At 35.6% G+C, this 20,961-nt stretch overlaps 1 protein-coding gene and 1 long non-coding RNA gene across 2 annotated transcripts; one reads left to right on the forward strand and one right to left on the reverse strand.

Moving 5' to 3' along the window:
* Positions 1 to 355: 355 nt before the first annotated feature.
* tescb (tescalcin b) lies at positions 356 to 6,400 on the reverse strand. Its single transcript, XM_004074783.5, has 8 exons — positions 6,119 to 6,400; positions 5,654 to 5,723; positions 5,369 to 5,449; positions 3,708 to 3,847; positions 3,567 to 3,628; positions 3,320 to 3,427; positions 1,606 to 1,653; positions 356 to 1,464 (listed from the first exon to the last, which is right to left on the reverse strand). Exons 1-8 carry the CDS (start codon positions 6,180 to 6,182, stop codon positions 1,357 to 1,359), a joined length of 681 nt encoding a protein of 226 aa, XP_004074831.1. The 5' UTR covers positions 6,183 to 6,400; the 3' UTR covers positions 356 to 1,356.
* LOC144996629 (uncharacterized) lies at positions 6,319 to 17,231 on the forward strand. Its single transcript, XR_013659528.1, has 4 exons — positions 6,319 to 6,456; positions 16,055 to 16,156; positions 16,957 to 17,028; positions 17,113 to 17,231. It is a non-coding gene; the product is annotated as an uncharacterized LOC144996629 (long non-coding RNA).
* The last annotated feature ends 3,730 nt before the right edge of the window (positions 17,232 to 20,961 follow it).

Raw genomic sequence — 20,961 nt, forward strand, 5'->3', positions numbered from 1 at the left:
ATTAAAAGCACACAAAGGGCACTTTAGGGTACATTTAGTCTTTAGTCTGCATTATTAATTTGTTTGACTCTTACTTTTTTTAGACAGGATTTCATTTGGACTAAGACTATCACAAAATGCTTATTTTTCTTGCTTAAAAAAAATTCTTACAGTTTATTTAGCAATAAACTAAAGGTGAACGACAAATTGGCATGCAGAAACAAAAAGTATTGCACCTTTTACCAAAAGTACAATTGAAAGGGCCAACTCTTAACTCCACGATACGTTGTTAAAAAACCTATAAAGAGGAGAAAACAGATTGTCTCATGTGACGAAAAGAGATTGCAATGAGAAAATGACACAAAGGGTATTTTTATTTTATTTTTTTTTAAACGAACAGGTGCATATTCATCAATAGTAACATTTTCGCCTCTAGAGGGCAGCCTTCAACAACAGAACATGAGTAGGAACATCAAACTTTTATTTTGAAAAGACCAAATAGAAAAACAGCTCTTATTACTGATTCATATTTACAGCACATCTCTTGTTTTTCTTAAAGCTCATTTTTTGCCTCTTCCTCAACAGTGACAGGGAATCTTTAACTTTAACAGCACTGGTTTTATTGTAAAAATAACATTAACTTCCCATTTCAGTTGATTTTCATCACCTACTTTTTTGTTGTTCAGCACTTTATATATCCTATTTTCTTAAAAGATCTCACCACGTTCAAACATTTCTATTCACACTTGCTTTATTGATACGTTTATTGTTAAATGGAAATATCCATTTTTTGGCCTCGGAAGGACCCTAACCACAAATTAACCAGGAGTTGAAGGCTCTATTAATGAATTAATCATTGAAAAGGATGTTGTGTAGTCTCACTACATTCACATATATGCACATATTCTGCAGAGACCTTATATCACAGCATATTTTAGGAAAAATTAGGGGAAGACAGGTCAAATTCACATGTTTTTTATTTGTTTAAACACATTGGGGTGTTTATGCGCTGATTAATTGTAACATAAAACAAAATACATTCATATATTTTGTATTATTGGACACTTATAGATGTAACAAACTTTTACTTCCCTGAACATTATTTCCTAAGGTTTTTCAGCACCTGTGTGTATTATCGCTGGTATCCATTCACAGATATTAACATTTGATTCCTTCTAGACATGTCTAAAATAGAGGTACATTTGAGCTGAACAATGATTGTAATAAATTAAATATATTTGATATCTTTGGATATATTGCATAGCTTTTCAAATATGCATAAGGCAGACCTGCAGTGGGAGCAACAGAGCAGAGGGAAAAAGAAACTGTCCATGCTACACTAAAGGCATAATAGGTTTTTATCATCTGATATTTGGTTTATTCACTGCATACTTTATTGCGACATTCTAACTTACACAGGGTTGTGGTGTCCATGTTCATGAAGCGAATATTCATTCTTGACTCAATGTCAAAGCCCTCCAGAAGCTGTGAAATAAGAGATTGTTTTTACCACTGATGGTTCTTTCTTATCATCAAAAGTGTTCCCTTCATAGTAGTATGTTGGCTTGTTAGGTGTAGCAAAAGACTTTGTGCATGAATGTATTGATTTATACTCTATTTACCTACCTTCAGAAAGTGCTCAAATGTGATTCCCTCATAGAATTCATCAGGTTCCTGTGTGTCAAAAAAATATACTCAGTTAAACCAAAGAAAAACAAACTACAACTTCATGTGAATTCTAACTCAAAATACAATTCTTGTTTTCCTATAGCAGTTTCCTACAGTTTATAATAAAAGATCCTTAGAAGTAGTTTTATTTTAATTACTTAAACTTTATCCAGCTGTTTAAAGACCAACTCTGATTATCTTTTGATCTGTTGTCAAAGCATTCCCATTGGTCTTTTAATGATGATTATAACGTTTTTACCCCAACTCAAAAAATCGGTGTCATCTTCTAGTTAATTAGAAATTCGCCTCTGGGTTGTGTGCAGGACCTTTGGCGCTGGGCAACCCCGCCCCCCTCTCTGTTTACATCCTCTCCCGCTATCTTACAACCCCTCAGAATCCGAACCTAACATTACTGGTACAATAAAAATAACGAGCAACATCGGACCTATCAAGCCGTACAGTTTTAAGCCAGATAATAGCTCAGACAAGGAAAATGGAGACGTACATGGATCTAATCGTCTACAAGTGGATGCATTAAAATGGAGCAGAGCAGGGAGGTTGTGGCCTTCCCGTTGTATTTTCGTAACAAATAAAGAAATACAGAGGAATGCAATTTAAGCTTAATTTTCTTCATATATGTCCTCCATCATCAGATAAATGCCACAAGCAGATGTTAAAAAACACCAAAACCCCATTCTCATCAGAAATGGATGTTTATGAAAGTTGTGAATTCTCTTTAACTAGTTCAGGTTGTAGCTTTAATTTAGGAAGTTTCAGCAGTTAATGTGACCCATTGCAAGTCCCACTCCAGAGAAAATTAGGGCTGTATATTGGCAAGATTCTAGCAATACAATACATATCACGATATATGTCTCATAATTCAATACATATTGCAGTAAATCCAGAGACTAAACCAGAACAATTTTTCAATATTAATATGCCTTTCATTGTAACAAAATGGTAAAATTCCTTTTATTTAATTATCACAACGTTAAGCACTGCAACTGTATCTCATCCACAAGTTGCTTTTGCAGTAGCAAATTCACAGTGCTTTTCTGTTGATATATTAAGATATACTTGATCTTAAAGAGAACAGTCAGCATTGTCCGATTTACACAACAAAATGTTTTTCAGTATAAGAAAAAAAAAACATAGAATGAATGTACCTTAACCAATAAGGTTCTGTAGGTAGTACATGTCTCATAACAACAAAAACTGCGAAGCTGACTGAATATTTAACACGAGATGGTTCTTGCGAGATCTTGTAGTTGTTTTGTGTGATGCAGAGCTGCTCGTCTAATCGATTTTTCCTTCTCCCCTAGTGAAAATTGGGTTATTGGTGTTTATAACAGTTTCTTGTAGAATTTTTCTCATAATGGAGGACATGCTGTTGTTCACCTTTTAGCACATCTCCTCAGTGGTCGCCACATTGAATCAGCTTTCACTGATCCACACAGAGTTTTACGCTGGATGCCCTTCCTGACACAACCCTGCATTTCATCCGGGCTGGGGACCAGCACAGGGAGACTCACAATTGGGCCCCTTTGTGGCTACATAGATAGGCAGTGAGGTCTTGCCTTTTCATAAACAGCTTCTGCTTGCAAGTTTCACAACACTTGGTGCAGGAAAGATGTTTTTCTGGTGAATTTTGTGAGTCACTCAGCTTACACACCATGTGGCCTCTTGTGATACTGGCCACCTCCAACATGGCTGCATCAGCAATTCCTCTGGCTGTCTCAGTCTCCAGCGCCTCATAGTAAGATAACAGCTCTTCCACAACCTGGATGCATGTAAACAAATGCTCAAACAAACATTCACTAAAAAAGCAGCAGAACTCAAACCAAATATCTAAATATTGAGACAGCTTCTGACTCCTCTCTAGACTTTTCATCTAATAATACAAGGGAACAAACGCTTACATGTCTGTATTCTTCAAGGGTGATGGTTCCATCTTTGTCCGTGTCGTGCATGTTGAACAAAACTGTTGGAAATTAAACAGCGTTTACTTTAAGATTTGTAACAAGGTCAGGCTTGTATACGTTTTTCATAATAAGACGCACATCTCAGCTTCTCCTTCCTGACTTTTACAAGCTTTTCTTGTGACATGTTATCTGACGGTGGCCTGAAGTTAGACATGACCACCAGGAAGTTTTCAAAGCTTATCTCGCTGACTGGTTCCTCAATTTCCTGATAGAAGTTTCTGTAAAAAAAGAAAAAGAAAAAAAAGAATACAAAAGTCAGAAAACATAAATGGTGAAAACTCAATTACAGAAGAAGTGTTTTGCTGTTTTTGTGTGTTTTAGAATTTATTTTCTTATTGTCTCATTAACTATCTAAATAATATTTGGGAATGGTTACGTTTTTGTGACAGGAACATAGTTTAAAGACATAACTGAAGGTTTACTTTTTAATAAGAAGGTCCAATTGTAAAGCATTTATTCAGATAAATATACTATAACCTATGTTGTTGAGAAAAGTAGGCTTAGGGGCTTAAAGAGGATCAGAATGCTCTTTCACATGTAGTTTCTTTTCAGTTTCTAGTTTTACTGAAATTTACTATCAAAATACGTTTTAATTATAAGAAATTAAATTTGAAAAGTTTAATTTTACTTGGATCAACTTGACACTTAAAGACCCACCTGGTTAAAAATAGTGTTTTTTGGTGTTTTTATGTCATTGTGGTCTTTTTTCTTATGATGGAGGATAAGAAAATTTGCTTAAAATTACTTTCAAATCGTTGTGAATCAGGAGCAGACGAAAAAATGCTGTTTAAAATAAATTGTATTTGTGATGTAGAAAATATAGTGGACAGTCCTGCACACAACTTAGAGGTGAATTTCTGATGAACTCCTGTGGTTTTTACAGAAACGTTATCCTTGATAAACAACACAAGTTTCTGATTTTGGTTGAAAAGGACATGATGAAAAGACCACTGGTACCTCCTTCAGGTTTCTGTGTATAAGAATGTGTTTGAATGTTGCCCAATAAAGTTGTTTTAAATTTGGTTTTGACAAGAGCTCCTGAAGCAGCGCAATCCTTTTCACAGGAATTATGGCAGTAAATCAATGCTGCCAAAGGGCTTGCCAAAAATAAAACTGAACATTTTAAAAAATACATTGTTAGATGATTTTAATACATGAGAAAATGTGTTTTGTTGCCTTTAATAGTACAACTGATTGCAGAAAAACATTGCCTTATTGAATATTTCCTTTTAGCAATCAGTCTCTTGTGATTAACTTGTTACAGTGTAATAAGGAATGGGATCTAGTGGCATGTTTTTTACATTAGAATATATTTGTCTTTCTTTTCCTTTAAAATATTTTTAACCATTTGCAGGACTTAAATTCTAAGTGAATGTATTGTATAATCAGTTTGAAAATATAATATTAATACATGTTTAATGGCTTCAATGTGTCATTTTCTGTGTGTACAAGACCTACTGTAATATTTATTTAGGATTAAGAGTTCACAACTGGATATGGTTGTACATATATGTATATATATATATACAGAAAATATTTTCCAATCAAGTTATGACTTGTTATCCTACATTTCATATATCAATGGAAAGATATATTGTATATTTCTGTTGTTTGTCTTGTTTAGCTTTATTTTTGGCTTGCTTTCTTGAAATAAACAATTCCCAAATCCAAAAACTATAGTGTATTATTTTAAGACTAATTAAATGATTGTTTATTTTGGATTGACAGCCGAATGTTACCTTCTGTCAAAGAAAGCTTCAACGATCTGTTCACGGATGGGATTGGCATGTAGATCTGTGATTTGACCAAAGTGTTCTCTCCTGAGGGAATAGAAACACACGTTACAATGTAATCTGAGCCAACTTGTTGAGCAGGTTTCCAATTCCAATGAAAGTGGGCCAAGACTTAAGATAGGTGGAGGACTAAACTCAATCAATAAAAAAAAGAAAGAAACAAAAAACAGTTAATGAGTGGATGAAGCACTGTCATTAAGCACTACTCTGAACCTGCATGGATGAGGTTACCTCAGTTTGTCTTCATTGTGGCTCAGCTGCTTGAACCTTTTATGCAAGATGGAAATCTGTTCAAACGAAACTAAAAACAGAAACAAAAGGAGGGAACCTTATAAAGTTGTGAACAGAAATGGAGGAGTAGCTTATAAATGTACAAAACCAAACACTTGTTTAGCTCTCCAAGTTCATTTACATATTCACATTCTATGTAAACACTGCCCCATTTAAAACCGGCTCCAGGTAAGATCCATACAAACACATAATAAACACATTTGGTAAAAACAATATTTTTTAAAAATTGCACATGCTTGCATTACCTAACACTTTTGCAAAAACATTTACTGCACTAAATCATTGTTTTATATAGCCTTATTCAAATGAGCTTTCCTTGTTTATATAAAGTTGAAATCGATGTTCTTCTAAATTATAACCGTAAATACAAGAATCCAAATGGAAATACTATGAAAGACAACTCACAGCCGGTTTTCTCTGCCAAATCAACGTAGTCCTGATGGCTTGGAGAGGACTGGAGTGAACCCATGGCTCCAAACAGCTCTCCTCTGTTTATATAGCGTTAAAGGGATTTAAAGGCTTGTTGCAATGGAACCGGAATAGCAACAGGCTGGAATATCATCGGATCATGTTTCAGAACAACCCATATCCAGACAAAAGTCTCCCACAAAGATCCTGTCACCGCCGGTGCAGTCAAGAACAGCAGGTCTCTTCTGCGACGCAAAGCTCGCTGGCCACTTCCGCAACAACCGTCACCATGACGACGCAAATTTGGGAAAGGCTTCCTTTGAATTATGGATGTGGTAGGCGGCTTTCTTTCATTTGCTCCGCATGTTGCCACTTGTTTGGTTTGGTTAACAGAAGCAAGAACAAGAAAAACTTAAAGTCAAACGGTTTTTAGGCAACATTTGATATATTAGCAAAATAAAAAAATCCCTTTTTAGAAATCGGAAAAGACAGAGATTCCTCATATCTCACGCCAAATGCTACTTTTTTAATTAAATTTTATTTTTGTTTTTCAGAAATTGGTATAAGTGTTTTAAACTCGTATATGATTAAAATGATAAAAATACTTTTTTTGCCAGTTTATTTACAAAGTGACAATTTTGGTCCCAGAGCCTTAAGGCTCTTTCTTCTTCCTCTTTCGGCTTCTCCCATCAGGGGTCGCCACAGCGAACAAGTCGCATGGTAAACTTGGCAATGTTTTACGCCGGATGCCCTTCCTGACGCAACCTTCTCAAACCGGGCTTGGAACCGGCACAGGGGTGGAGAAGGGAATAGGGAGCAGCCCGGAGTCGAACCCTGGTTTCACGGAGGGAGGGCGCCGCAAACCAGCACGAGCTAAACCGGCTGTTTAATTAAATTTCCTCCAAGAATTCCAGATTAAGTTTCTCAAGATCCAGGTTTAAGGATTACAATTCCAACGTATAGGCCTAATATTACCTATTGGCCTGTAAAATAACATAGCTAATTGGTTTCAAGACTTGAGAAACTGCTCAGCTTTTTTGTGTGTATGTTTCAAATGTCACGTTTCATGTTATCACCATATTTTGCCCAAACATGCCATTCACTCGAGGAATGTTTCTTTTTTTTGTTTTTTGTTTTTTTTTTAAGCAAAAGTTTTATAGATAGAGATTTGGCTTCAGTTTGAACAGATCTATCAGCGGGAGATCGGCTCCAGCAAAGGTTTCCAGAAAAGAAGAGCAAACACATAGAACCATTTATTTATTTGATTTATTTATTTAACAATAATCATAATACTTATTGTTAATATCATAATTGCTGTATAAGTTGCAGTAGTAGCACACCGTTATATGATTTGTCAATTTTTATAAAAATTATACACATGAACATAACTTTTTACCAAATTTTTTTAATAAACTTTATTTCACATTATGCCATTTTACAAAAATTCACATTCAGGTATGCAATAATAACACAATTGCTAATATCAAATACACATATGTATAAAAAAAAAACCAAACAAGAATGAAAAATAGAAATAAGCCAGGGAGTTAAACTTTACGAGAAAATGTTGAATCTCTCCCATACAGACAAGGTTTTGATTGCTTTTTGCTTCTCTGAATTACTAAAATATACAGATTTAACTCAGCAAAGAAAACGATGAAACAGGGTTTTTCGACCAGAGAATTTACATTTTTTAATATGAAATTTGGCCAAAATGAGCAAGAGATTTAAAATTAAACCAGAGTCCTTTTGTGTATTCTTTGATATTAGACCCAACAAGACATCTTTCCAGAATAAAACAAAATAAGAATAAATTTTGTCATGAATTAAATTTTAACACTTTAACTTGAGGGACTTTTTACCTAAATTCTTTACTGACACTGAATGTAATGCAGAAAGGCTTAATTTAATACACTCCGGTACATTAGGCGGCAGTAAGCATATATTTGCATTGTAGATAAAGAGAAGAAGCAAAACTACAAATTTAATTGTGTGGGTTTATATAGGCCCATAGTATATTTATTGTAAGGCAAGGCAAGGCAAGTTTATTTGTATAGCACAATTTGTACACAAAGTAATTCAAGGTACTTCACAAAACAGAAAAATGCATTGAAATCACAATACATCATAGAAATAATCAACGTAAAATTTACTTTAAAAGAAAAGAAAAAAAAATATTGAAAATTGATTTAAAAATAAAGGAAGGAAAGGAAAGAAAAGTGCAGGTAGGACCTTTCAGTCATATACACGGCTAAACAGAAATGTTTGTATAGTATTGTATAGTATTTAGTATTGTATAGTATTTGGTATAGTATTTGGTATAGTATTTGTATAGTATTTAGTGTAAATTGTGTCTGTTAAAAATGGTAAATCATTTGTACATTTTAATAAATCACTATTTAACATTAAAAATCAGATCTTCTTTTTCAACTTTTTTTTTTCAAATGAACATTTCTTCTAGTAAACAAAGATTATGACACAGGTTTAGTTCCACAGTCAAATGTGTCAAGCTAGATCTTGCCATTTTTTTTAGGTTTGTAGATCCTTAGGGCTGCACAGTGACTAGTGCTCTCGCCTCTCAGTGAAAAAGAAGGCCATGGTTCAAATCCCAGCTGGGATGTTCCTGAGTGGAGTTTGAATGTTTACCTTGTGCATGTGTGGGTTTTCTTTAGGAAATGATGCTTATACTTCCCACTGCTGCAGTGTTTTTTGTTTTTTTTTTAACAGACCAGTGGTCTCTACCACTTCTGTCAGTCTAGGGCTCCTTTATTTGTTAGAGGGGGCTCTATTAAGACAAACCAAATTATACATTGGACTGCTCTGTGCATTTTTTTATTTTTTTATTTTTTTATTAACTCTGCTGTGCCAGCTTTTAACACATGATGGCAGCAAAGTAATAGTTTTACATTTGAACTTTACACTAAAACATCAGCTGATTCAAAGTTTGCCTTATTTTTAGCAGTGAAGAGATAAACACACAGGACATGCAGATAGTATGGATAATTTTTTGTGTCGGATGAGGACTTTTCCATCACTTTTTAACCTTTTTAACAACTCTTTTCTGCCCTATCATGAATTATTTCCAGTTCTATGGATATGTGCAGGTTTAATATAATTTTTTATGCAGAAAAATATAAAAAAAGAGCTGCTCAATTTCAAAATACTTTTTTCACTTTTACTATTTTTAATTTAAAACCAACAAGTGAAAACATCTGTTTTTTAGATGCCAAATGACATTGCGTCTTCTAAATGTTGTCTTTTTCACCGAGTAGCTAATAGGCAGTGCATAGGCAGCAAGGTACAAACCAAGGTAGAGAAGTGCAGACCGCTTACCATTTAGGTCTAAATATAGATTTGTGTAATAGGGGTGCTAAAGAAACGGTGCCATTAGGAACACAAGGTTAAATGCAGAAGTGGAGAGTGATTATCAAGAGGGTCACTGATTAAGGCCGGCAGGGCGGAGTTAAGTTTTTCTTTGAGAGATTCTTAAAAACAAGCAGAAAGCCTTGTTCTGATGCCTCTCTGTGGATTATTCCATGGCTCTGTAAATTTGGGAGTGTCTCTGGATTTTGTTTTTAGCCAAAAAGAACCCCGATGTCTTTCTTAATCTGTTAGCGATAAATGATGAATCAATCCTAAGGAGAAAAATACACTAATATCAAAGAATCTTACAACTTTTGGTCCCTTCAAACTTAGTAGATCCATATTCTTGTACCTTAACATTTAAGTGTCAAATTAATTTATGTTTTTTTGAAGTGAATGGATGCTCAACAACTGTATTGCTGCTGAGTGGAATTCAAATACAGTGGTAAACAGCCACTGCATGCTGCTTTCCTGACAATCCTCCCTCCTCCTGTCAGCTAGATTGTTATCTACGAGTTTATCTGAGTTCATTATTGCATTTCCCTTACTATTTTCCTTCACCAATGTGAGAGGGCAGCATTATAGCTGACAGTTCATTCTGAATGCTGAATTGGCTTCCCTGTTACTGTTATGAATCTCTGGTTTTTCCATGTGGAACCCAAGTTATGAATAACTAAAAGGGCTCATTTCAAATGTGCGTAAAATGTTGTCGGTTAGTCTAATGCAAGAATGTTCTCTTTTTATTGTTCTTGATTTATTCTTGGACAGTGGAGATGCATAACACATCTGTAGGCCAGATCATTCCCAACCATAGAATCTTTATGTCTTTAAGGTGTTTGCCATAACTTTTCCTCCAAATTCAAACTTTTATTCTTCATAAAACAAATCCTAGAGTTATTGAAAATGGAAAAGAATATCCAAACATTATTGTTTGACAGGCATATGACCAAATTTAACTGTAATTATGTGTTAACAGTAACCATACATAGCCAAACAGAAACTTAAAACAGTTGCTAAAAAAATAAAATTGAATATATAGTTCAGTTCGGGCATTTACAGAATTGCAAAATATTTTAAACTTTAAACATTTTGAGTAACCAAACCGAGTTAACCAATGGCTTGTTATGCACGATCTAGTCTGTTCCTAAAGATGAACGTAAAGCATGTGAAACTACATGTTTGATGTAAAACCTTTAGGAAATAACTATTAATCTGATACATACGTAGGCCGTGTCTTCCAATGGGTTTTATATACTTGATTGATGTCAAATAACCAATAAAGATAACTATTGTGACTTACCCAGAGCTTTTGTCTTCTCAAAAGTTTCTTAACGGGGAGCAGCAAAAAAAAAAAAAACATCAAACAAAAAGTAAGCTTTTTCCACTGGGAGTTAGAGTTTTAAAAAGTCCCTAAACAATAAGGTCTTCACAGTGTTTTACTATTTCAGTGTTTTTTCTCTAAGTAGCTTCAGGAGATCTTTCTTCCTGGTGGTTTATCTGGACAGCATGATCATATCATTTATCTCAGCTCACTCACTTTACACAACAAACTTAACAAATAGGTAATATCACACCACAATATTCATGACATTTGCCATACATAAAAGCAGGTGTATAATAATCAATTGAACAGCATTCCCTACAACAGCTGCACCTCCCTTCAACTCTTAATTGGAAGGTTTTAGAGTGCTTATGTTACTGATCATGATCTGTCACTGTGCACCTGGACCATGTAGCAGAGGCAACAGGTCCACCATGAGGCAAAAAGAGATTACATTTAGCAGAGTGAGGTGTGCAGCAGTAAATGGGAGCAATTGAAACGTTTGCCTTGTCTCCTCACTGATCTTAAACCTTAATCTAACAGGGAGAAAGGTCTTTGTACATGACGATATTGTATAAAGATTTGGTTTCTAGAAACATCAATCTATTTGTTAGACACACATCTCTTTTTAAAATATCTATTTTAAAAGCTGAATTTCCCTCTTGTATGTTATTCAAAAAGCCATTGTTGTAAACTACAGATCTTTGCTTGATACTGGAAACAGTAAAAAAAAAGTACCTGCGATGTCCATTTCACTTTTGTACATGTAAAAAATAGATACAAAAATTTGGAAACTGATATAAAGTGGAATGTAAAAAAAAGCATAAAAATGTCTAATTTATTTTTATCGTTTAACTGTTCCATTTTAAAGGATGGACCCCTAACATTTTTAAAATCCAGCTGATTTTACATGCATGTTACCAAATGTCCATACGCTGATGACAGTTCTCTCTGCTTTTTAATCTTGGTCTGCATGCTGCACATCCTCTCTGCAGATCCTCTCTGCACATCGTCCACGGCAGACTGTGTTCAGTTGTAAAGATGCATCTTGCATGGACTTTCAGTTGTGGAGCACCTGCATGTCAAGGAAACTGCTGAGACAAGCTCAGCCTGTCCACGATGGTGTTTTTGCTTGAGTTTTTATTACGTGTGAAACAGGTAGCTTCCTGGCTAAATCAAATCTGCTAACTGCTTTGTGAAGATTTGTGGTCTTACAAGAATCTCATCTGAAAAGCAAACAAAGCAAAACCCCAGTAGAAGAGATTTGTATTTCTCCATCAAAAAGACAAGGGCATTCTTTTGCATAATTTAACTTAGGGACATCATTCTAGTGGATCTTTTTCTATTGCTTAAAAGAAAACTTTTGCATTGACAAGGGCCTAGTTAGTATTATAAAATAATTGCAATAAATGAAAACAGAAAAATGTGTGTTTAAAAGTCCCACTCCTGGCATCTTTGCATCTATTGTGAAATTCTTCCCAGCAGTGGTCTTTTAATTATGAGTATGCCGTTTTTAGCCTAAATCATAAACCTGTGTTGTTTTCTAGGAGATCTGCAGCAGCAGTTCATTAGAAATTCACCTCTGAGTTGTGGGCTTTGTTTACACTCTCTCCCACTAGCCTCACAACCATGAGCTCACATTAGTGGTGCAACAAAAATGGGGAGCAATTTTTGAGCCAAATGCCAGCTCAGACGAGGAAAAAGAAGATGTTAATGGATCTATTTATCTGCAAGTGGACGTATCAGAACGGAGTATAGCAGGGAAGTTGTGGCCACCGACTGTAACACCTACATCACTCCTGCAGACTTTTTTTTGTTGAATTTTTCATCTGCTCCTGATACACACATTGAATAAAGGAATCCTAAGAAACACAGTTTTAATCTTAAATGTAACTTTTGCCAGTGTTCCTGAAACGTGAGAGAGCGTGTTAAAAAATAAGAAACTAATCTGTATTTAGCTATTGTTGCAACCAGTTCATTCAGGCTGTTATTGCAGAGTATTGCGTGCATCTTGTAGTACAAAAATCAATTTGGAGAAAAAAAGTACAATATATTTTCCTTTTATTATCAGCCTCTGTCCTTGAAATGTTCTTTACCATAAAATTATCTCACTGGCGGCGGTGCTTTGTGTTTGTGTGGGTAGTGACTACTACTGAGCACACTCCACGTGACAGCTTGAAATTGATTTGAATATAAAGGCTACGGCGGGGAGAAAATAAGGAGGTGCCTGTTATATACAGAGACAAAAAGGGGCGGAAAAGCGTGGCTAAGGAGAGCTCAGCCTGCTTTGCATGCACGGGGGCTTCTGTGGGAGAAGGAGTTGACAGGGCGCCGCAGTGCCTCCAGCTCTCAGACAACAGCTGCTCAGAATGAGGAGACGTCCTGAGGGTGCTGCGACATGTCTTGCTCTTTCTCCATCTTCACCTGTCTGCCTCCCCACCTTTTAGCAAACAGACGCTTGCTAAATTCAGGCGTAACCAGACTTTGCCTTCGCCACTCTCCCACAAACACACTGGGTTTGTTTGGCTCATTAAAAACTGGGACGCCGCCTCAGTTTGAGCAAATTATCAAAACAAATCGAGTAGATCTGAAATGTGATGGGAGCTGCGATGTGTTCTGCTAACTTGGAAAGGTGTTTATGAGGATTAATTATCGGGCCCTTAATGGGAATGAAACGCTGCTGCCCAGTTATTTTCCAAACTGTTGGTGCCACATTTTGAAGCTGACAAGACTTTGAATTATGAGTATCAAATAACCATTCTGTATTGTTTACAACTGTCCCATTCAATTCCTATAAATTTGTTCTATAAAGTTTTACTTCTATTGATCATCTTCTGATTGCATTTAAAACTTTATTTGGGCCTGGTTACATACTGCAGAGGTCATGTCTTATTCCCACAAACATGCAATGGAGAAAATTTAATGCTAGTAACTCCCTATATGCACTTTAGTAAAAAATTTAACTGTAAATATTTGAAAAATGTGAGAGCAAGATGTCTCTCATATAAGTTTGGATTCATGTTTTTTTTTCTAGTATTTTAGGTGAATGTGTCATTGGAAATAGAAATATGAGTTGAGAGCCAGATTTGAGGAAAATTAGAACAGCATATGTATTGATAAGTATTGATAAGACCTGAATTCACAAACAGATGTAAAGGTCTGTTTTAGTTTACATATGAAAGAGGCATTCAGGTGCAGAATTGATTTGTTTTTTGAAATAAAAACTCAAAAGACCCAGCAGAAGCAGACCACTTCTAATCAATGAAGTCCACAAACAGTAAACTGACAAAACAAAAGGTGGATCAACAACATGAAACAATAGAAGAAGGGAAAGGTCTGAGGATACATCTTATTGAAAGTTAATGGGACTGCTTCCAACAATGCCAGCTGTTCCTGAGTTGAAGGTGAGGGGAAGGGAAGTGAACCCTTGACAGGTCAACAGGTCAACTCAGGGCAACACACGGCCAAAACAGGTTGCCTAAAAATAAGGGAGGAACACTGGTCTTAAGATGAAAGTCACTAGAAAATAGTAAACTTGTCCGTCCATGCAGCAATTTTTTATTTTATTTAACAAGAAAATTAAGATAAAAAAACAAGAAACAAGGAGTTCCACACAAGCATCTAAAAGGGAAAAAAATCAACAAAAAAACTACTGTTAGACACATTTACTAAAAATCAAATGATAGGTATTTTTTTGGTAGTTCTAAGTAAATTGTTTGTATTTTTGTAGTTGATATATTTGTAGTTTAATTGATTACAGCGGCAAAAACTAGTGTAATGAGTCTTTTCCCAACAAAATATTAACAAAATGCGAATACAATCTTATTACAAGTTGGCCCATCTTAATAAATCCTCATAAAATCTAAATCTAGCACTTATTCTGAGAAAAAAAATCCACATTTTTGTTGACAAAATGAAGACAATGAATGTCTGTCTAAGTTGTAAACATTGATTGAACTTTAAAATAACAATGAAGTTAAGTTGTTGTTTTTTTAAATATCAAATCAAATTTTTCATTGTGTCAAGAGTATAGAGCAAAAGGATTTTGACTCATTTTAATAATAATTCTAGATCCTAGCTCTTCATAAGACAAAAAAATCTTGGCTGCGGTAGTTTTGAGAAAAGCTTGGAAAGATGTAGAGCAAAAATATTTAATAACAGCTGTGGATTTGTCATATTCAGATATCAAGGCAAAGAAAAATCCTTTTAAGTATTACATGAGTTTATTCGAAATTAAATACATGGTATTTTTGCATTTGAAAATAAAGTTACAAATATTACTTTGAGGGAAATGTAATTAGTGCTTTTCAAATAATTTAATGAGGAGAAAACCTGATTTATTATTAGTCAAACTGGGGAAAGTGTCATCTTCCTTGTTATGGCTGCTTACACCTCCAAAGAGAAGCTGGCATCAACCTCAGTTGCATAAAGCTGGTGTATGTGTAGGCCAGTGAGCAGTTCCTCACAATGCAAAGAGGCTCTGGTTCAGTGCCAGTGGTTTTGCAGGTTTGCTGCGATCTCTTTAGCTGACAAAAGCCGCAGCCACCCAGAGCAGAAAACTCATTACAGCGACTTGTATCTGCAATCTTTTTTCTTCCTTTGTTATTTAAAGCTTGAGAGGTGAGGAATGGAATGAAGGAAGACTGATAAGTGCTTTTATTTTATACCTTGTCTTCACTTCTGAGTTCTGTAATAACGGTCAGGTCATCAGACTCACAAAAGTATTTTGGTGTCATTTTGCCACAAATTCTTCATCTGTGCTGAAAAAGTCATTTTGCTTAGCATTTAATTTGCTGCATAGTTTGCACTAAACCGTGAAAGTTGTTTGGAAAATGTTTCTCCCAAAAAACTAACTGTATACGATTGCGCTCTAACTGACAGCAGGAAGCAGTAATGTATCAGCTGACACCAGCAAATGTACAGAGGCACAAATTAATTTTCCTGAACACATTTGCTTATGTTTCTTTTTCAGTAGAAGCTTTAATGGGGTTTTTGTGAAATGCTTTGTCATCAAGCTTAACTTTTGAGACAGAAAAAGAATAAAAGTACATCTTTTTTTTCTTCATTTTCCACTTTTTTTTTACCCTTGTGCTATCTTGATGACCCCACCCTTTACATTGACGTGTTATTCCTACCATGACAAAGGTGGATAAAGGTGGAGAGGATGTCATGTAATCCATGGACACCAGTGAAGATCCCAAATCATTGAAGAAAAAAGGTTCAGAGTGCTGTCTTGTGGGTCATTCAAGTCTTTGAAGAGCAGATTTCAACTCAACATGAAGCTTCGTCGCAAGAAACATCTTCCTAAATCAGGGAGTGTTGCCACTGGCCAAACTCCGCCGAGGAAAAAGGTGAATATGATTGTGTAGCATCTTTATTTATGACAAACAATTCAATAATTGTACAGAACAGCTACAGAACCAATCATAACTCCAGTTTCTCTGTTTGTGTAGAGTTTGCTCCATCCATCTGCATTTTTGTTTATCACATTTCAATTTTTCTTACCCAATAAAATAGAAATCACTTTCTTATCTTAACCAGTTGCATTAATATTTCATCACTTGCTTTCTATTTTGCGAGCACCGTCACAGTGTTTTTATCAGCTCAGTTTTTATCAATTTAAATGTTGAAGCTTTCACCTCTAAAACAAGACTAATGCACATTTTCTAGAATGACTTCTATGTATAGGTGCTTTGCTGCAACTCTGACCACTCTGTTATGTCTCAAATATTATATTGATGTATTAATATTAATAATATAATTAATATTGATGTATATTTTGGGGAACTATGCATTTGAAACTGTTTTAAATGTTATCCGAGTTATGTTAATTTTATGTCATTTTTCTAATGCAATTTTACGCTATATATGTACATTTTTACTCTGTTTTACTCATTTTATTTTAAGTCTCTAGGTGGCTGGCCATGGTCAGAACGGGACAGAGGATGGAAATTAGCCTAGGCTACAATCCTGCATATTTACAGTGTCTCATTACCTTTAGAGTATTCTACACTGTTTGTTGTATGCATTGTCCCTTAAATAAATAAATACAAATACAAATACAAATACAAATAAACACCTTAAAACTTTTTTTTTCAAATACCCAAACACTTCTACGTCTTTTTCTAACGATTCTTTTTACTCCAAAAAGATCGAGCCAACACAAACATACAAGACAAGTTTTCAAGTCAGAAGCCTTTGAGCAACTAGAATATGAGAGGAGGTTGACACTCACTGTTGAATACAAATTTTCACCAAAAAAGTATTTGATTCAAAGTAAACTGTTTGTCTTCCTGTGTAATTCCAGCATCTGAGGCATCCTCCAGGCTGTCACATGGAGCATCAAAGAGCTGCGATCATGGTGGGGGTTCCTGCTTCATCCTCATCTTCCTGTTTTTGGGGCCTTTGTTTTAAGATAGAGAGGGAAGCTCTGGGAACAGATTGTTTTGGTTTAAATTTACAGTTTAAGACAGAGGATAATATCAAATATACAAAAATACAAATTAATCCAACCTATTTAATTTACACTTTCTTTTGGTTACATTTTTGTGCCCAGCTGAGTCTGTTCCTATTTAATACGAGTGTTAAGAATAGAGGCTGCACATCCTAATGAAATTCATGGACTAGCTTCAGTCTGGGAATTGGTTCAGGTGAAAGACACTGATCCTCAATTGAAATCTGGGAAGAATCCTCCATCCATTCTGCGCATGGTTGTGGTACCCGCGCATCACTGATTTTCAGTTTGTGATCCGCACTCCTAATTTTTTCTTCAATCCACTTCTCTGAGTCGAGTGAAAGGATTGACATTCATTGCTTCAGTAGGAATGATGGGCTCTTAAGTAACGGCGTGTATTGTGTTATCTGATCTCTCTCTGTCTCTGTCGGTGTCTCTGCTCAGCAAAAAATAAATAAAAAAGGTCTGTTGCATTGAGAAACCAGACCTTTTTTAAAGCTGTTCGTGAAACCAGAGTGTATTTGCCTGCTCAAATTGCAGACAAGGTCAGTGGATTCTGATGAGTACAAAACGGTCAAAACTCCTATGGTTCATAGAGCATCTTTTTGGATGATTGTTGAACATCTGTTATATTGGAAAAAAGAACATATTTATTTTTACATTAAGTTCCAGATTTGGTTCAATTTTAAGACCTTTCCACATACTTTCTGTGTCAGACACAGAAAAAGTGTGCAAATTAAAGCTTTTTCAAAACTGCAGACATACATGGAAGTGTCCTAAAATCAGTCGCGAATGCTGATACTGATTGAAGCAGAACACCATAAATGACTGGTAAAACCACAGACGAGTAGGATCAGGGCGACTTTCTAACAACCAATTAAGGCTTAGTCACATGTATCCATACAGGTGTTTGCTGGCTTTTGGGTTGTTTGGACCTGTGAAGGGTCATAGACAGGAGTAGCCGTGTCTTAAGGGGAGTGCACATGTGTCTTTCCTTGATGCAAGTACGACCAGCTCAAGGGATGTCACAAAAATGGAATGTACCATTGTCGTGTGTGGTATCACAAAGTATGTTTAAGGCAAATGTAACTTGTGCGCACCTGTGACGTACAGGTGATGCTGTCATATGGTGCCCTGACGTTACATTCTAGTCATTAGTAAACTGGCTCCTTACTGACGTGCCTACATGCCACATGCACAGGTAAGCATAGGTCCCTGTAGGGCGCCCACACCAACGCCACTCTGGTGGCCTTATTTCTTCATTTTTAACAAAAGGCTCCACGTAAGGAGCACCTACTTATCATGTGAACTGCTCTGCCAGGTACCTTGCTCAGTCCGCAGGATCTGGAGGGGTAGAAAAAAGGAAAAATCTGAAAAAAATAATGTGCCTGTATCTCACCTATTTTCCCCTTACTTACCCCTTCATGTTTGCTACGACCTGTCACCCTCAGGTTGTCAGTAAAAAAATGCATGAACATTTTTGCCGTAGGGGCTCGCAGAACAGAACAGGACCTTGCTATTTCTGTATTTCAAACATACAGGTTTGCCCATTTTTCCCCCGCAGACAGCCTGTATCCCCCCTTAAGGGCAATTGTGACCAAGATCAAAATATGTTTTGGTAAAAGTGAAAAGGTAACTGAGTAGAAGCAGATTCCCTCAATTTCTGAACCGCATTTTGTCCAGGAGTCTAAGTTGGGGTTATACAGCTCTAAAAAAGGTGGTGCGGCTCAGTCAATAAAAAAGCACAAACCCCATGAAGACTCAGTTTACTGAGAGCAATTCTTTCAAACTTGGAGCTCATATGTGAATCTATAACAACATGGGGGAGTTCTTTGCTTCTACACGTCTATTTTTAGAGACTCACCTTCTTCAACAAACCTCCAGTAGCTTCAACCACCCGTGTTGACATCTGTTGCTCTCTCGTTGCAAACATGGATTTTAATTGTTTATCAGCTTCATTATTATTCCGTCACACGCTGTGATGCTCGCAGCAGATCTATAATAGATAGAGCAGCATTAGAGTAATCAATCACAATGTGTCGGGCAGCAACACTTGACACATGACATATAAAATCCAGCGGGAGGCAGCAGCTAGACTGCTCCCTGCGACTTTGAAGATTTCGCTCATTTTTACCAAGAATAAACTTCAAGGAGAAACTGCAGCTCTATTCTCTGTCAAATGTAATTTGATAGAAACTTCTGCGTTTCTGTGTCGTCGTGTGACATTTCTTGACATCCCTAAAAATAACCTTTTTGCTCTTTGTTCGTGAAACTCATTTTGACTGTTAATAGCTTTTCTCTGACTCAGGTTGTGATGTAAGTCTATGTAAACTGTGATCAACTACTGTCAATGTTTTCTGTTTATCACAGAACCGCAGAAGTAGTTTACAGGTTTGCCTTTAGACTTATTGAATCCCAATATGTGTTATCAGTGAGCAACAACTGGGAAATCTGTTCCTTTTTCTGTGTCACTTCAGATCCTGGCTAGAGGTTAACTGATTTTCACAGATTTAGACAGTTGACACCCACAGTCTTCTCATAGTACTTTGTTTCTTAGGTTGTGGAATCAATCTGCTAAGATGTGGAATCATGGATGCAAGAGATTCTACTACAGATGCTTATTGTGTAACACAAGAAGGATCTAAAAAATGATCTTTAATGTTTCTTTTTTTTGTCTCATGAATAATTTACATTTTCCTGTAAAATGAAAATTCTAACTGAAGGGAAATAAAGAAAATTGCTGTTTTTAAAATTACAAATGCAGAAGTGACTTTTCCCACCAATGTGAATTTCTTTGGAAGGCATTAGAAGAAGATGCAGAGGATACAGTGACCACAAACAATGGAAACCATGCAAATCAGAAACTGAAAAAATAAAGTTAAAAAAATTGTATTATTATCATTGTAACATTTTCCACAAAAGTAATTCATTTTGAAGGATTTACATCCCAGTCAACACAACAGAAGCTGCTGCCAACCCTTCATAGTTATTTTACCTACAGTACATGTCTTCCTCTCTTTGCAAAAAGTAGTAAATTTGAAGTTTATTGCATTAAGTATACTTGAGTATAAGCATAGCGTTACACGACAAACCATGTACTTTTGATGTAGGAAGTATACAAACTGATTGCTGTATCTGACTAAACTGAAACATTTTGACTTCACAATGTAAAAGTAAACTTTAAGTATACTAGCTCACTTTTATTTCTTTTAGTACACTTAAACAGACTAATTTTTAAAAGCATACATTCATATACATATTTTTTTAAGGTGTTAGTTTTTTTATTTTTGTTGTTGATAGAACACCCACCAACATCAGCTCTTTCCTTTATTTGGTGTTGCTTTTTCTTGTATTTCAAAGTTTGATGTTTGAATAATACTGAAGATGACTGACTTAACTGCAGTTGTGGTTAATTATTTAATAAGAACTGCAGGTGAAACTGTAACAGAGGGCAAAACAATAACCTAAAACCAGAAAATTAATCAAGAAATCATAACCGAGATCAAACAAACAAAAGGGGACAAACCTCACAACACTGATTTACACAGGAACACTTGAAAGATATTTCACATGTAAAGTCACATAACTAAAATGCGCAGTGATTTATAAGTGTATACCAAGCCCTCTCATTATGTTTTTTTTTAATTCAAAGCCAGCTGAAAGGATCAAATGTTGCAAATGACCACTGGAGACTGCTTCATA

The sequence above is a fragment of the Oryzias latipes genome, chromosome 12, assembly GCF_053564925.1.
Source record: "Oryzias latipes strain Hd-rR chromosome 12, Olatipes_Hd-rR_3.1".
NCBI classification, from domain to species: Eukaryota; Metazoa; Chordata; class Actinopteri; order Beloniformes; family Adrianichthyidae; genus Oryzias; species Oryzias latipes.

Coding starts and splice junctions, on each gene's coding strand:
- tescb (XM_004074783.5), bottom strand. CDS start 6,182: ATGGGTTCACTCCAGTCCTCTCCAAGCCATCAGGACTACGTTGATTTG. Junction 3,848..5,368: donor GAAGCTTTCTTTGACAGAAG/GTAACATTCGGC, acceptor CTTTTTTTACAG/AAACTTCTATCAGGAAATTG. Junction 3,428..3,566: donor CCCTTGAAGAATACAGACAT/GTAAGCGTTTGT, acceptor ACATGCATCCAG/GTTGTGGAAGAGCTGTTATC.